This window comes from Otolemur garnettii, unplaced genomic scaffold, assembly GCF_000181295.1.
Source record: "Otolemur garnettii isolate 467f Iridium unplaced genomic scaffold, OtoGar3 scaffold00104, whole genome shotgun sequence".
NCBI classification, from domain to species: domain Eukaryota; kingdom Metazoa; phylum Chordata; class Mammalia; order Primates; family Galagidae; genus Otolemur; species Otolemur garnettii.
In genome coordinates, this window is record NW_003852499.1 from 5,539,459 (window position 1) to 5,552,833 (window position 13,375).

A 13,375-nucleotide genomic window follows, 5' to 3' on the forward strand; every position below is an offset into this window, starting at 1 on the left:
GGCATCACAGCTCACAGCAACCTCCAACTCCTGGGCTCAAGCGAGTCTCCTGCCTCCGCCTCCCAAGTAGCTGGGATCACAGGCACCTGCCACAATGCCCGGCTATTTTTTGGTTGCAACCATCATTGTTATTTGGCGGGTCCGGGCTGGATTCGAACCCACCAGCTCAGGTGTATGTGGCTGGTGCCTTAGCTGGTTGAGCCACAGGCACCAAGCCTAAAGCTGCTCTTTAGAGAGCTCTGGAGACCAGAGGGAGGCTATCCCCCTCAATGTGGGATATCGGCCAACTTTGTCCTAGCTGCTTAACTAGACATTGACCACCCTTTAAGGGCAACTTTCCTTAAATGCTACCCTTCCTTGGATCCTATATAGCCTGATTTCTCCCGTCCCTGAAAGCCAGTGGCTTTGAGGATCAGCCTACTGCACTCACAGTTTTCCAATCTGACTCCTTAGACTGCAAGCTCCTGAAAATGACAATGTACATTTGCGGAACACATAAACGTATTTATTTATGTGCTTGACACTATGTTAGGCACCGCACATATATGAGGTAGGTTATTTACCCATTTTACAGATGGGGAAACTGAGGCACAGTGGAATGAAATAACTTGTCCCAAGGTCATAGCTAGTCAGTAACTGGTCTCATTCCAGAGCCTTTCCTCCTAAATAGTACCCTGCCACACCTCCCAGACGCTGCCTCACTCATTTCTGTGGTCTCCCCAAGTGCCGGCACACAGTAAACATGCACAGGTGGAGTTTTCCTCCCCTTCAGATCCAGGATGCTCTTGGTAGAAACAGTGGTTTCCATCAGTGATGAGGATACCAAAGAGCCACTGGGTGGCAGCAAAGAGCCAGCCCCAGCCTCCCAGAGTGACAGCCCTCTGTGGCAGAGTTTATTTACTTGCGCCAGGCCCTGCCAGATGGCATCTCTTCTCCTCATGAAGGTCTTCTAAGGAAGCTGTTACTGCCTTCCCACTTTACAGAGAGGAAAGGGTACTAAAGCTCAGAGAAGCTGAGCAATTTGCCCAAGGTCAGGCAGCTCATAACACTAGGGCCAGGACTGCCAAAGCCCAAAGCCCATGCCAGTTCTCAGAAACAAACCAGGTAGGTGGTTCAGCTGGTTAACTAACTCTAGGCCCAGAGTGGGATCCACTCCCCTCCTCCATTCCCAGGAGGCACAGAAACCTGTTTCTTCAGAAGTGGGACAGCTGGGCTAGCTCCGAGGAGGTCGCCACCCAGCAGGCACGTTGGCTGGAAGGGAGCAAGAATACTGGGATATCAGAACTAGATGGGTCTCAGACACCAGCACACCACAGACCTCTGACCTGCTTTCTGAGCCTTTTCTACCTCTACGGATGCTGCAGACATTCACCTTCCACCCAAACCCTCAGCCCACCGCCTCCTGCCCTCCCTATTTGGCTCCTATTATCTAGACCCACTCCCCCAGAGTAGTAATGAAGGTGGCCATGGAATCCACATACATTGGAGATGGATGGAACTTATTCAGAGAACTGTGACTATGGCCCCTTCCAATGACTCTGTCCCTCCACACCTAAAACCCATCCTTGTGGAGGCCTCCTGTGTGAGCTATCCTGGGAGTGGCAGCAGGGGTGGCCGGGGAGAGCAGATGCAGCACGCACAGGGAGCTGTCCTTGTCCCTCCTGATATGGCCCCCAGTCCAGTGCAGGGGCTCAACAAGCAGTGGAGACATGTCACATCTTGAGCTCCAGTGTCTGGCAGTGTTTCTGGCTGAGTCCATCAGGCACTGGCTTCAGAACTGCCTGAGGTGCCTCTCTGGGCATTGCCTCCAGTCTGCCTCCCAGACGGTCCCCTTTTCCCCAGTCCCGCCCAAGGCTCAGACAGCCAGACCAGGTTCTCTGAAAATACACAACATCTTGGGTTTATTTGGGGTTGGGCACTGCAGGTTCAGGCACGGTTTGTTCCTGGATAGTCATGACCATTCCTCTCAGCTCTCTTGGCACTTCAGGGAGCTGCCCCTGCAGGGCTCCTCCCCATTTCCCCATTTCCTGCACACACGTCTCTTCCCCCCTCCCTGCTCCCCGAGTCTCTCATTCTTTCACCAGCCGGTAAATATGATGCTGAGCCCCGTGCTCACTGGCTGACACCTCAAAGACATACGCGATGCACAGCAAGGTCTCCTGCGTGTCTCTGTTGGTGACCACCTGTGGGTAAGAAAAAGATAAGGATGAAGGCCCCAGATGAGGACACGCCATTGGTGCTATCCACCTATGGACCCCAGCCCCACACACCTGCAGGATGGTGAAGTTCTCCAGCACGCTGTTCATCATGTACTTCTCAGGCAAGTGCTTGAGCTTGTGAATGAAGTTGATCATGTACTCGCAGAGTGGGGACCGGTGGATGCGGTATGAATAGTGGCCATTCTCGTAGCGAGCATACTCTGTCTGTAGGACCCAGGGGACAGCAGGGGCTTAGAATCCCTTTTGACCTCCTTGGCCCCAACCCAACTCCATGGGGAAGCTATAGAACCCAGGCTCTGCTAAATGGCAAGAAAAGGCAGGAGGCCTGTACAGCAGAGACACCCTGGCACTGGTGAACGGTAAACATGAGTGATAGACAGAGACCCAGCACTGCAGGAAAGGAGCTTAGTGAGACCCAGGAGCAGCAGCAGAAGAGATGAACAGGTACCTCAATTCTGTCTGTGCACTAAGACAACACAGGGGGAGGCTGCACGGGGGTCCTTGTGATTCTGATGACAATGACACAGATTTATACATTCTCACATCTATACATGCACACATGGGCACACGCAAATGAGTGCATATAATATCGCTGAAATCTGAACTAGACTGGTGGAGTGCATCAATGCCAACTTCCTGGTTGCCCATAAAGTACTCTGGTTGTGCAAGATGTAACCAGGAGGGGAGCTGAGTGAAGGGTACACAGGACTCTGACTACATGTGGATCTACATTTATCTCAGAAGTCTGAAAACATTAAGGCCAGCTGCAGTAGCTCACACCTGTAATCCTACCTACTCTAGAGGGCAAAGGTGGGAGGATCACTTGAGCTCAGGAATTTGAGATTGTAGTGAGCTATAATGATGCCACTGCACTCTAGCTAGGGGGACAGAGTGAGACTTTGTCTCAAAAAAAAAAAAAAAGTCTTAAAACTTTAATTAAAAATAAATGCTGAAGAACTATTTAAAAAGTGCTTTGTTTGGATTCTGCCATAAAGACAGAGGTCAATGATGAGCAGAGTTCAGGCACTGGTGTATTTCCAAAGACCCTGGGTAACGCTAAGGTGCAGCCAAGGTGGAAAGCCACGGGGATGGAGAAAAGTCTCTTCCCTGGCACCAGCCTGGTATCTGGTTGTGTTGGCTTGAGGAATGTTATTGCTAACTGATAGATTGTAAGAGTAATACTCTTCATTAATTCAGACAAATGTGGGACAGAGCTGAGGATGGGGTGAAGACCAACCTGTACTAGTGAGGGCTGGCTGAGTAAGTACATGGGGGCACAGGGCTCCAGACATGAGGGCTGGCTGAGTAAGTGCATGGGGGCACAGGACTCCAGACGCCCAGAGCCCACCAGTGCTATAGCTTGGGAGCCTTTGGTCCCAACTCCCATTCCTCTTGCTACACAGTGGGTACTGCAGGAGGCTATATTAATGGGCAGCAAAGAAAACTTGTCACTTATTTAGAGATGAGTGGAACAGAGGATTTAAACCTTCATCTCCCCCTCTCTCCCCCCCAAGCAGGCAATGCCATCAGAAAGCAGGGGCTGAGTTGGGATTCAAAGCCAGGTCCATCTGAGCTCATACTCTTCACCAGTACCTGCACTGCCAAAAGGCAGGCCTGAATTTTCTGTAATTTTCACTAGTGCAGGCGTCCAGGGTCCCCCCAAATAGAAAAGCAGGGACATGAACAGTTTTTGGCACCCATGAAATAAAAATGGAGCGAGGAACAGAGACCCTAGAGACTAGCCTTGCTCTTGTACCTGTAAGCTGTGTGACCATGGGGCAGGCCTTTCTCTCTCCAGGCCTCTACTGTGGACTAGGGAGACACCCTGTGGCCCTACTAGTGTAACAGCATGCTTGGAAGTTGCAGGCCCACCTGGAAGCCCAGTGGAGCTGGTGAGCTGGGCTGGGCAGTGGTGCTTGGGGGTGCGAGGGAAACACACAGCACTGACAGCAGAGAGAGAAGGGTGCCCCACAGCTGGAGGGCACTCCTCCTGAAAGCAGATGGAAGCCATGCTGTGCAGCCCTGTCCTCAGGGAGGCTCTAGCAAACACTGGCCACCACCATCTCCCCTTACCCACTGGTGCGGCCTCCTACCTCCACTTTCTCCACCACCTGCTTGCCAAAAGAGCAGACCTTGGTGGAACAGGTGATTATCATGTTTTCAGGACTCTCGTACTGGCTGGAAACCCCGTAGAAGGAGCTGCCTTCGTCCTCGATGTTCGTGTTGAGGTCTGCCTGGAGGGAGACATGGGAGGCCGAGCAGTGGTCAAACATGTCAGCCAACACCCTTATCAGGGAGAGAGTCAAGGAGACCTCAGGGGTCACAGTCCAGATTCTAGGGCTGGGAAGAAATAAGGAGAGCTTAAAAGGAACTTGAACTGTGGGATACTGTGAAGTTTCCACCATCCTCCACTTTGATACCTGATGTGAAATCACATTGTGTTGACCAAACAATGGGAAAAGAACACACTGGAACCTGTGTTAGTTTCAGGACATTGTTACCTGACCCTGTCTTTAGGACTTCGAAGTTTTATAGACTAAGAATTTGTCCTTGTTACACACAAATATTTGAATCTGTAGCATTCATTTCTACCTTAGTATGAATGAATCTATCAGAACCTTTCTAGAGTGAATTCAGATAGTGAAGAATGAATGAGACCATAGAAGGAAATAAAGAGGGCTCTTCTGTTTTATCCTCTGGTCTCCCTGGTCTTCTGACCATATTATAAATGCTCTTCCAGAACTGCCTGCAGAGCTGGCCTCTCATCCATGTCTACAGCCCCGCTAAGTGCAGCCAGCCTGGGTCTTTGCACGTCTCCACATCAGCAGCACTAGCTTCCCTCCCTTGGTGTGTTCTCTCAACTGCTCTGAGGGTCTCTTCAGAAAACAAGTCTGACTCCACCACTCTGTGGTTCAACCCATCTTGCTGAGTGAGTCCTTAGCCATTGAGTTTCAGTCTCCAGTGAGCAGTCTCTATGTCAGTGTCTCACCTTGCCCTTGACAGGCTGCTCTTTCTTTCTTGCAGATCTGAAATTTATCTGAACATTTCCCATTAGAAAAGGTGGAATAGGGCCAGGCATGGTGGCTCACACCTTTAATCCCAGCATTCTAGGAGGCTGAGGTAGGAGGACAGCCAGAGCTAAGGAGTTCGAGACCAGCCTGATCAGAAGAAGACCCTGTCTCTACTAAAAATAGAAAAATTAGCTGGGCATCATGGTAGACGCCAGTAGTCCCAGCTACTCAGGAGGCCGAGGCAAGATCACTTGAGCCCAGAGTTCGAAGTTGCTAGGAACTATGATGATGCCATGGAACTCTACCCAGGGCAACAGAGTGTGTCTCCAAAAAAAGGCAAAAAAATAAAAGGTGGAATTACAGTGTCAATTCCTACCCCAAACCTCAGCCACAAAGCTGATCTTTAGGCTCTAACTCTAATGCACATCCCATTCTCGCAGAGGGAGGGGACTCCATCCCCAGAACTTCAGCCCCAAATTAAATCACCCCGTCTGAGCAGGGATGGTAAGAAGCAACTCAAGACTCAGAAGAAATGCTCGGACACATTACTAAAGGCAAAGTATTCTCAGGGTGCAGCCTCCTCCCACCCACACAACTGGTCTGAGATCACTGCCAAGCTGCACCCGGTGTCCAGCCCTATGGGTGCAGAGGGAGCTCTAGGCTTTGACACAGGACTCTACTGTGCAAGGGGGATCCCCTGAATCCCAGGAAGGTCTGGGCATGATTCAGAGCCAGGCACTGGGCAGTTCTATCACTGGCCATTAGGGGACGCCCAATCGTTACTTTTCTCCCTTCTGGAGAAAAGTTTGCCAAGAGCCAGACCTTTCTCTAGGCTGGCAGGGGGGGTGCTGATTGTCTTAGGGCACAACGGAAATATTATATAGCCACAAGCCATGCTGAGAAGGCCCTGTATAGACTGCTGTGGATGGCCTACAAGCATTTAGTGAAAAAGGTTATGGAACAGAATGAGGGTGTATTACTTTTATGATGAAAAAGACAGACCATTTTCATGTAGAAACAGAATGGCACATGCCTATGTGCAATGGCTATCATGAGGGCATGAGGAAGAAAGGAAAGAAAAAAGAATCATAGCTGCATTTGTGTTGACGCTCAGCCCCTGAAACATGCAGCAGAAGTTATTAAACACCCTTTACCCATGGCTCCAGGCTGGCCTCTGCCTCCCACTCTGACCGCATCCAGGACTCTGAGACACAAGGGCACAGCTGGGCCAGCAGGGTGCCTGCGAGTCCAGGCAGAGCTGGTCAGGTCTCTGCTGGCCCAAAGTCCCACAGTCAAATATAAGGTGAACTGGGACCAAAGCCTGGGCTTTCTGTCTGTTTTCTCGGAGCCATACGTTCCTCTTAGGTGACCAAGTTTGTCAGACTACTCCTGAAGAGGGTGTCGGGGAATAGTTTGTGTGCTCAGGATACATTGCGGCTAGACACACAGGACAGAGATGTGGACCAAGCCTGAAAAAAATGCTGGGAGGAAGCCCAGCTGCCTGGGAAGGGCAGGCAGTGGACTGGGGTGGGGACGCCAAGGGTGAGGCCCAGCATGAAATGGTGATGACCTTCAGATTCCAGCCTTGCCCAGCTTCCTCTCATCACTGCTACATTCAAGAATCGTCCACCACAGGCTCTGGTTCTTTTAATCAACTCACTCTTTTTCCTTAATTCCATTCCAAGCAATAAATCCATGAATTAAAGGATTCTATTTTTCAAATGTGTACATATATGAAAATAATTGCATAACTATTAAAGGTGAAATGTTTCAGATGCAGTGGCTCGCACTTGTAATCCTAGTGTCAGGCCCTGTAACCCTCTGGGAGGCTGAGGTGGGTAGATTGCTTGAATTCATGAGTTCAAGACCAGCCTGAGCAGAGGCAAGATGTCTTCTCTATTAAAAATAGAAAAACTAAGGCAAGAGGATCGCTTGAGCCCATGAGTTAGAGCTATGAGCTATTGAGTTATTCCTGTGAGTTATGATGCCACAGCACTCTACCCAGGGCAACAACTTGAACTCTGTCTCAAAAAAATAAAAAAATAAAAAGATGAAATGTTTCCTCACATGCCACCTAAAGGAATGCCACACACCAAGCTGGGGAGGACTGGCACTAACACCTCCCCTATTCTTCCCAACACCCAAGGACAATGGTTGCCCCCATGCCCCAGGAGCTGTCTGTATACCCCTGCATCACCCTGTGCTGTCTTGTGGCCAGATGTTTTCTGCCTTCAGGTAAGAAGTTCCTTGGAGGCCTGAACAAAGAAAGCTCTCCCAGGGTCTTGACAGTGCCCAGCCTGGGGTGGGCTTCCAGTCAAGGTTGCATGTGGGTAGCCAGGGTGATGAGAGTAAGGTCCCCTGCTTACCTGGGAGTGCCCAGCTCCACCCCAGCTCAAGCATGCTCCCTTGGCATCTGCTCCCACTTGCCCAGACCTTCCCATCACTTACCCGCCCATTCATTCAGCCTAGTCCAGCAGGGCCCCAAAGAGATCGTTTCTGCTCTCAAGGAATTTATAGCTGAGAGAGCAAGTATAACATGTGAGCTAGGGGTCAGGTAGGGAGAGAGGGAGAAAGAGAGAACAATTCCACAAGTGATGGGCCAAAGGCAGCCCCAGAACCAGGCCTTTGGTCACACTGCACAGACCCAGAGGATACCAGCCAGTGACACAGACGATCCACCCCAGAGCACCTCACCTTCTCCTCACGCCTGGATCCTTCTAATCACACCCCCTCCTTTCTCCTGCAGCTACATTTGGACATTTCCTGTCTACACTCAAAGCACCTCCCCAAAACAAGCTTTGCTTCTCAGCCTGCTCAGCCTAAGAAAGGAAGAAAGCTGTCCCCTCAACCCCTGCCCTCTGAATGCCCCCTTGCAAGCCTCCCTCCACCCTATTCATAGCTGTGCCTGCGGGTGGGCAGCTCACAGGCCGTGCCTGGAACAGGTGTGGGGGATTGGGTGGCTGACAGATGAGCTGAGACAGCCGCAGCCTGGGTGTGGGGGCCCAGGGGGTGGGGCTCAGATACATTGTCATGTACTGGTATGTGCCTGGGAGAAATGTCAGGGCCCCAAAAGGGAAAAGAGTTGGCTGGGACCGGAGGAAGGCCAGGGGTGCTCTCTTGCCTCCACGGCTCAGCCTAGCTCTGCCCAGCATTTTCAACATGCAGACTGGTTTAAATGGCCACTGGTTCCAAATGTCTCTCTCCCCTGCCCCAGGGACAGAGGCAGCCTCCGCTTTGTCACAATACTCTGGGGGGAAGGGGGCTCAGCTTTTCAGTCCCTCATCAGAGCACAGCCTGAGCAACCGCAGCCCCTCCTATATGCAGACGCCGTTTCCAGCTGGAGATCTGTCCCGGCAGGATGAGCTCTCAGTGACTACTACTCAGTAACAGCAGTACTCAGTGCGGGAGGAGGGAGGTTGCACAGGAGCCCTGCAAGTCCTCCTCCCACTCTGAGAGGGATCTGATCAACTCTGCAGCACACTCAGCAGGCTGGTTTGGGCCTGGGAGCCAGGACTCAGAAAACAGCCAGGCAGGAAAAGAAAGGGTGGCTTGGGGAGAGGCAGTATTGTTTCCTTGTCTGAGTGGTTTTCCTTCCTAATTGTGTGTGACCAAGTTAATACCAGCTGATGGCAGGGGAGGGAGTGACCAGGCCAGGGGGCAGGAGCAGAGGCTTCTAGGTGCCCAGAGTGGGGAGAGGAGGGGAGGAGCCGCCAGAGAGGGCCCATGATTAACCTGAAGTCTCATTGTCAGCAAACACAATTATTTATTTCCCCCATTACACATTTGCCTTCCTCTGGTGCCTCTGCCCCCCCCCCCCACTGGAGGAGGGACCAGATGGCTGCCAAAGTGCCCTGGCCTCTGACATTTGCCTGTCCTCATCCTGTCCAAGCCACTGGCACTCAGAGAGGGGCCAGCTCCCAAGGTGTGGGCAAGGGGCAGGGAAGGGGCAGGGGCCAGGTGATCATACATACATTGGGGTCTTCAGAGACAAGACCCCTTGCAGATCCTCAAGAATAAGCTGCTGGCTGATCACAAAGAGAAACAGGCACAGAGAAGCCTGTTTGCTCAGGATATAGCCCTTAAGTGGCAGAATCGGGGCCAGAACCTTAATGTTCCAGGTAGGGCTATCTGCTGCCTGACTTACTCTGCCTTGACTGCCAGGAGGGCTTCACTCATAGACCACCAGGCTCCCCTGTCCAGTGGCTACTGCCCTAGGACTTTAAGATCCAGAACGTGAGCTCCTGGAAACCAAGACCCACGCTGCGCTCACACAGTCCACACTTGGGACCTCCTAATCCTATGTCCTCAGCACCAACTATTCCCGACCCTCCAACTTCCCCTAAGAGTCAGAAGGAAGGAGAAGACATGGGCCATCAGCAAAGTCATAGAAGTACCTAGTTCCTACTTCCTCCCTGCAACCTTTTTTCTTTTTTTTTTTTTTTGAGACGGAGCCTCAAGCTATCCCCCCTGGGTAGAGTGCCATGGCATCATGCTCACAGCAACCTCCAACTCCTGGGCTCAAGCGAGTCTCCTGCCTCAGCCTCCCAAGTAGCTGGGACTACAGGCGCCCGCCACAACGCCTGGCCATTTTTTTTTGGTTGCAGACATCATTGTTGTTTGGCGGGCCCGGGCTGGGGATTTGAACCCGCCACCTTAGGTGTATGTGGCTGGCGCCTTAGCCGCTTGAGCCACAGGCGCCGAGCCCCTCCCTGCAACCCAATCTCCAGGTAGGAGAATATCCTCATTTCCTGTAAGGAAGTCTAAGGTTGATAAGACACAAAAAGCCCAACTGCTCAACTCCACACCGAGTATAGTCCGAGTTAAGTCTCCTCTATCCATGCCACCGCTACCTGCCACTCATCAGGAGACTAGAGATCTTTTCTAGACAATTCCAAGTCTTCTCTGGCAGGAGCAGGAGAAGCACCAGGACCCGGCATGGAGGGCACCCGGCACTTTGCAAGGGGGGACAGATGGCTGGAGCTCGGCCTGGATCCTGATCTGGTACTATGAAGTGGTACTATGAAATAACCATTTACAGGTTATTTCACCTGTCTGTGCCTTAGTCTTCCCGCTGCAGATGGCTCTATCCATTGTACTTACCTTCTGGGATATGGCAAAGACGAGACACGCTAAAACACATGTACGTCAAGTGAATGGCTCACGGTCTGCTCTCACCTATCTCACTGCATGGATGCACCAGAATGACCACAGGACAGAGGCTCGCCCCAGCTAGGTACCTCAAAGCCAGGCTCTTACTAACCCCATACTCTGTCTCCCTCATTTGTGAAACAGGGGCGTAAGATGGTCCTCATCTAAGAATACATAATATCACCAACACTAACAGAAGGCAGGAGCTAGTAAAAAGAGCCCCGTATGTGCCATCACCTTCCTCTGGGGTAGCGTTCCCATAACTGCTCCCTGCCAACCAGATCCCCCTTCTAATCCCAAATTGCACCCATTGGGTAGCTGAGCCAGTGCTGAAAAAGAGCCACAGATCAGCTCCTCCATGCTCCTTCTTCAAGCCAGGGCAAGGCCTGCACAGGCCGGGGGTTGGGGTGCAGGCATCTCCAAAGGAGAGCCTGGGACCTACTCAGACTTAGCAAGAACTGGGAGCGCCACTGCTGGCCACAAAGGGATAATGCTAACTGGCTGCCCACAGCAAAGCCTCTTGGTTCCAATCCCCACATCCATGGCTGGAAGGGAGATTGGGGAAAGGATCTAAGCCCCTTTTGAAAAACACAGAGACACCCTGCCTCCTACATCACATCTGAAGCCAACCTTTCTGGCCAAACTCCCCCAGGGGCTGTTGTCTCTTGCCTGGTCTATATTACAGGAGTCTCATCCTTGCTCCAGTCTGGGTGCCTGATTTTTCCAACTAAGCTAGGGTGACCAGATTTTAACATTTGTAAAGTGGGACAACATGGCAGGGGGGTGCGGTGGGGGTGGGGCAGGGACGGGGCAGGGCCTGACAACAATGCAAACTTTGATAAGCAGTTCTTGATAATCACTTCTCAACAGTTATTTGTTATTATTACAGTTTAACATTATAAAATTAACAAAAATAATATAAAACTCATATTATGGCGAAATAGTCACATGGCAGCCGAAAACCGTATATTCCCTTCCTGTTCTCCCGCCCGTTCGTGCATTCTTTCCAAAAATCGGGACTTTTTTAAAACGCCGCAGGACAGGGGACAAATTGTTCAAAAGCGGGACGTCTGGTCACCCTAAACTAAGCACAACTCTGGCCATACCCTGGTCATACCCTGTTCAGAAACCTTCAATGGTTGATTACCTGAAGAGAAGGGATGGCAAATATGTCATAAACATGCCACCACTTCCCCCTGCTATGCCCATGGGAGATACTGCCATCCACCCAGCACCTTCCCCTCTAGATCCTTCTCAGTCCATAATTCCAAACAATGACTGCCAATCCCCTGGAAGTAACACTAGGCTCAAAATCATTTTCCTTGACATTAAAGGTGGGAGATTGGGGCAGCGCCTGTGGCTCAGTGAGTAGGGCTCCAGCCCCATATACCAAGGGTGGCGGGTTCAAACCCGGCCCTGGCTAAACTGCAACCAAAAAACAGTGGGGCGTTGCGGCAAGTGTCTATAGTCCCAGCTACTAGGGAGGCTGAGACAAGAGAATCACTTAAGCCCAGGAGTTGGAGGTTGCTGTGAGCTGTGATGCTACAGCACTCTACCCAGGGAAACAGCTTGAGGCTGTATCTCAAAAAAAAAAAAAAAAAAGTGGGAGATTGATAGTAAAGTTTATTTTTCCACCCTCACAGATCCAACTAGAATGGTAATAGTAAGAAACTTTTTAAAATGTGCTGCACCAGCTAGATGTAGTAGCTCCTACCTATAATCCCAGCACTTTGGGAGGCCAAGGCAGAAGGATGGCCTGAGGCCAGGAGTTCAAGAACAGCCTAAGCAAGAGCAAGACCACATCTCACAAAAAAACAGAAAAATTAGCCAGGTGTTGTGGTGGGAACCTATAGTCCCAGCTTCTCGGGAGGCTGGGGCAGAAAGATCACTTGAGGCCAGGAGCTCAAGGCTGCAGTAAACTGACTACATCACTGTCATCCACTCTGGCCTCCCAGAGTGCTAGGATTACAGGCATGAACTACCAGCCTTTAGAGACCCTGTCTCTAAAATAAAAAATAAATAAATAAAATGTGCCGCACCACAGAGTTACAGAAAACAGAGAAGAGACCAGAGAGCTCAGCAAGTGTTAGAAGACTGAAGGCTGATTAGGACTAGACCAGATTCTGTAGGGCAAAGAAAGCAAGAGAAGTTAACAACCTAAAAGTGCCCTTAGGGGGTTACAAACAAGCAGGAGCCAGGCTGAGGGGCTCAGGTCTGAAGGGACCAAGAAAGTGCAGGTGGAGATAGTCACACCATGAGGAGCCGAAACATGCCTGGGCTAAGATGGCCAGGCCCCAGGCTCACCCCTCCCACAACAGCAGAGAACCAAAGGACCACCATCTTCAGGAATTAAACAAGAGTCTTTGTGACACTAGCTGTGCTCAAAAGAGGAGTAAGAGACAGGGCTGAGAACAGGAGAGTTACGTGATAGTCAGCATCAGACCCCCTCCCCTCCTCGCCTTTCCCACTCCCAGAGCGTTTGTGACCAAGTATATGCCTCCCAGGGAAAATAAAGGAATCTTCTCTAGAGAAGAATCACCTCAAAAAAAAAAGTCAAAGGAACATACTGACATTTTTTGGTTTCCCCAATGAAACAGCTGGCTCCCTGATGCCAATCATCTTAAAGTGAAGCCCACCAGGGCACAAGTATGACCTTGCGCACAGAGTTCCTAGTCACTATGAAATATGGACAACTGGCACAAATTAAAAAAGAAAAAATAAATCAAACTTCATCACTAAAAACTTTTGTGCTTCCAAGGACATTATTAAGAATGTGAAAAGACAGCTGGCATATGGGAGAAAATAACTACAAATCATGTATCTGATAAAAGACTTTTACCCAGAATGAAAAACTTCTAACTCAATAAAAGAATAAGGGCTCAGTGCCTGTGGTTCAAGCGGCTAAGGCGCCAGCCACATACACCTAAGGTGGCGGGTTCAAATCCCCAGCCCGGGCCCGCCAAACAACAATGATGGCTGCAACCAAAAAATGGCCAG

General features: G+C 50.8%; 1 protein-coding gene across 1 annotated transcript in view; it reads right to left on the minus strand.

Moving 5' to 3' along the window:
• Window positions 1–1,876: 1,876 nt before the first annotated feature.
• Window positions 1,877–13,375, minus strand: part of TEAD4 (TEA domain transcription factor 4) — a 44,947-nt gene continuing 33,448 nt past the window's right edge. The window contains exons 9-11 of the mRNA XM_023517121.1: window positions 4,313–4,453; window positions 2,271–2,423; window positions 1,877–2,183 (exon numbers count right to left, since the gene is read on the minus strand). Coding sequence (XP_023372889.1) covers window positions 2,070–2,183; window positions 2,271–2,423; window positions 4,313–4,453 — 408 coding nt within the window. The 3' untranslated portion in view covers window positions 1,877–2,069. The remainder of the gene's footprint in view (window positions 2,184–2,270; window positions 2,424–4,312; window positions 4,454–13,375) is intronic.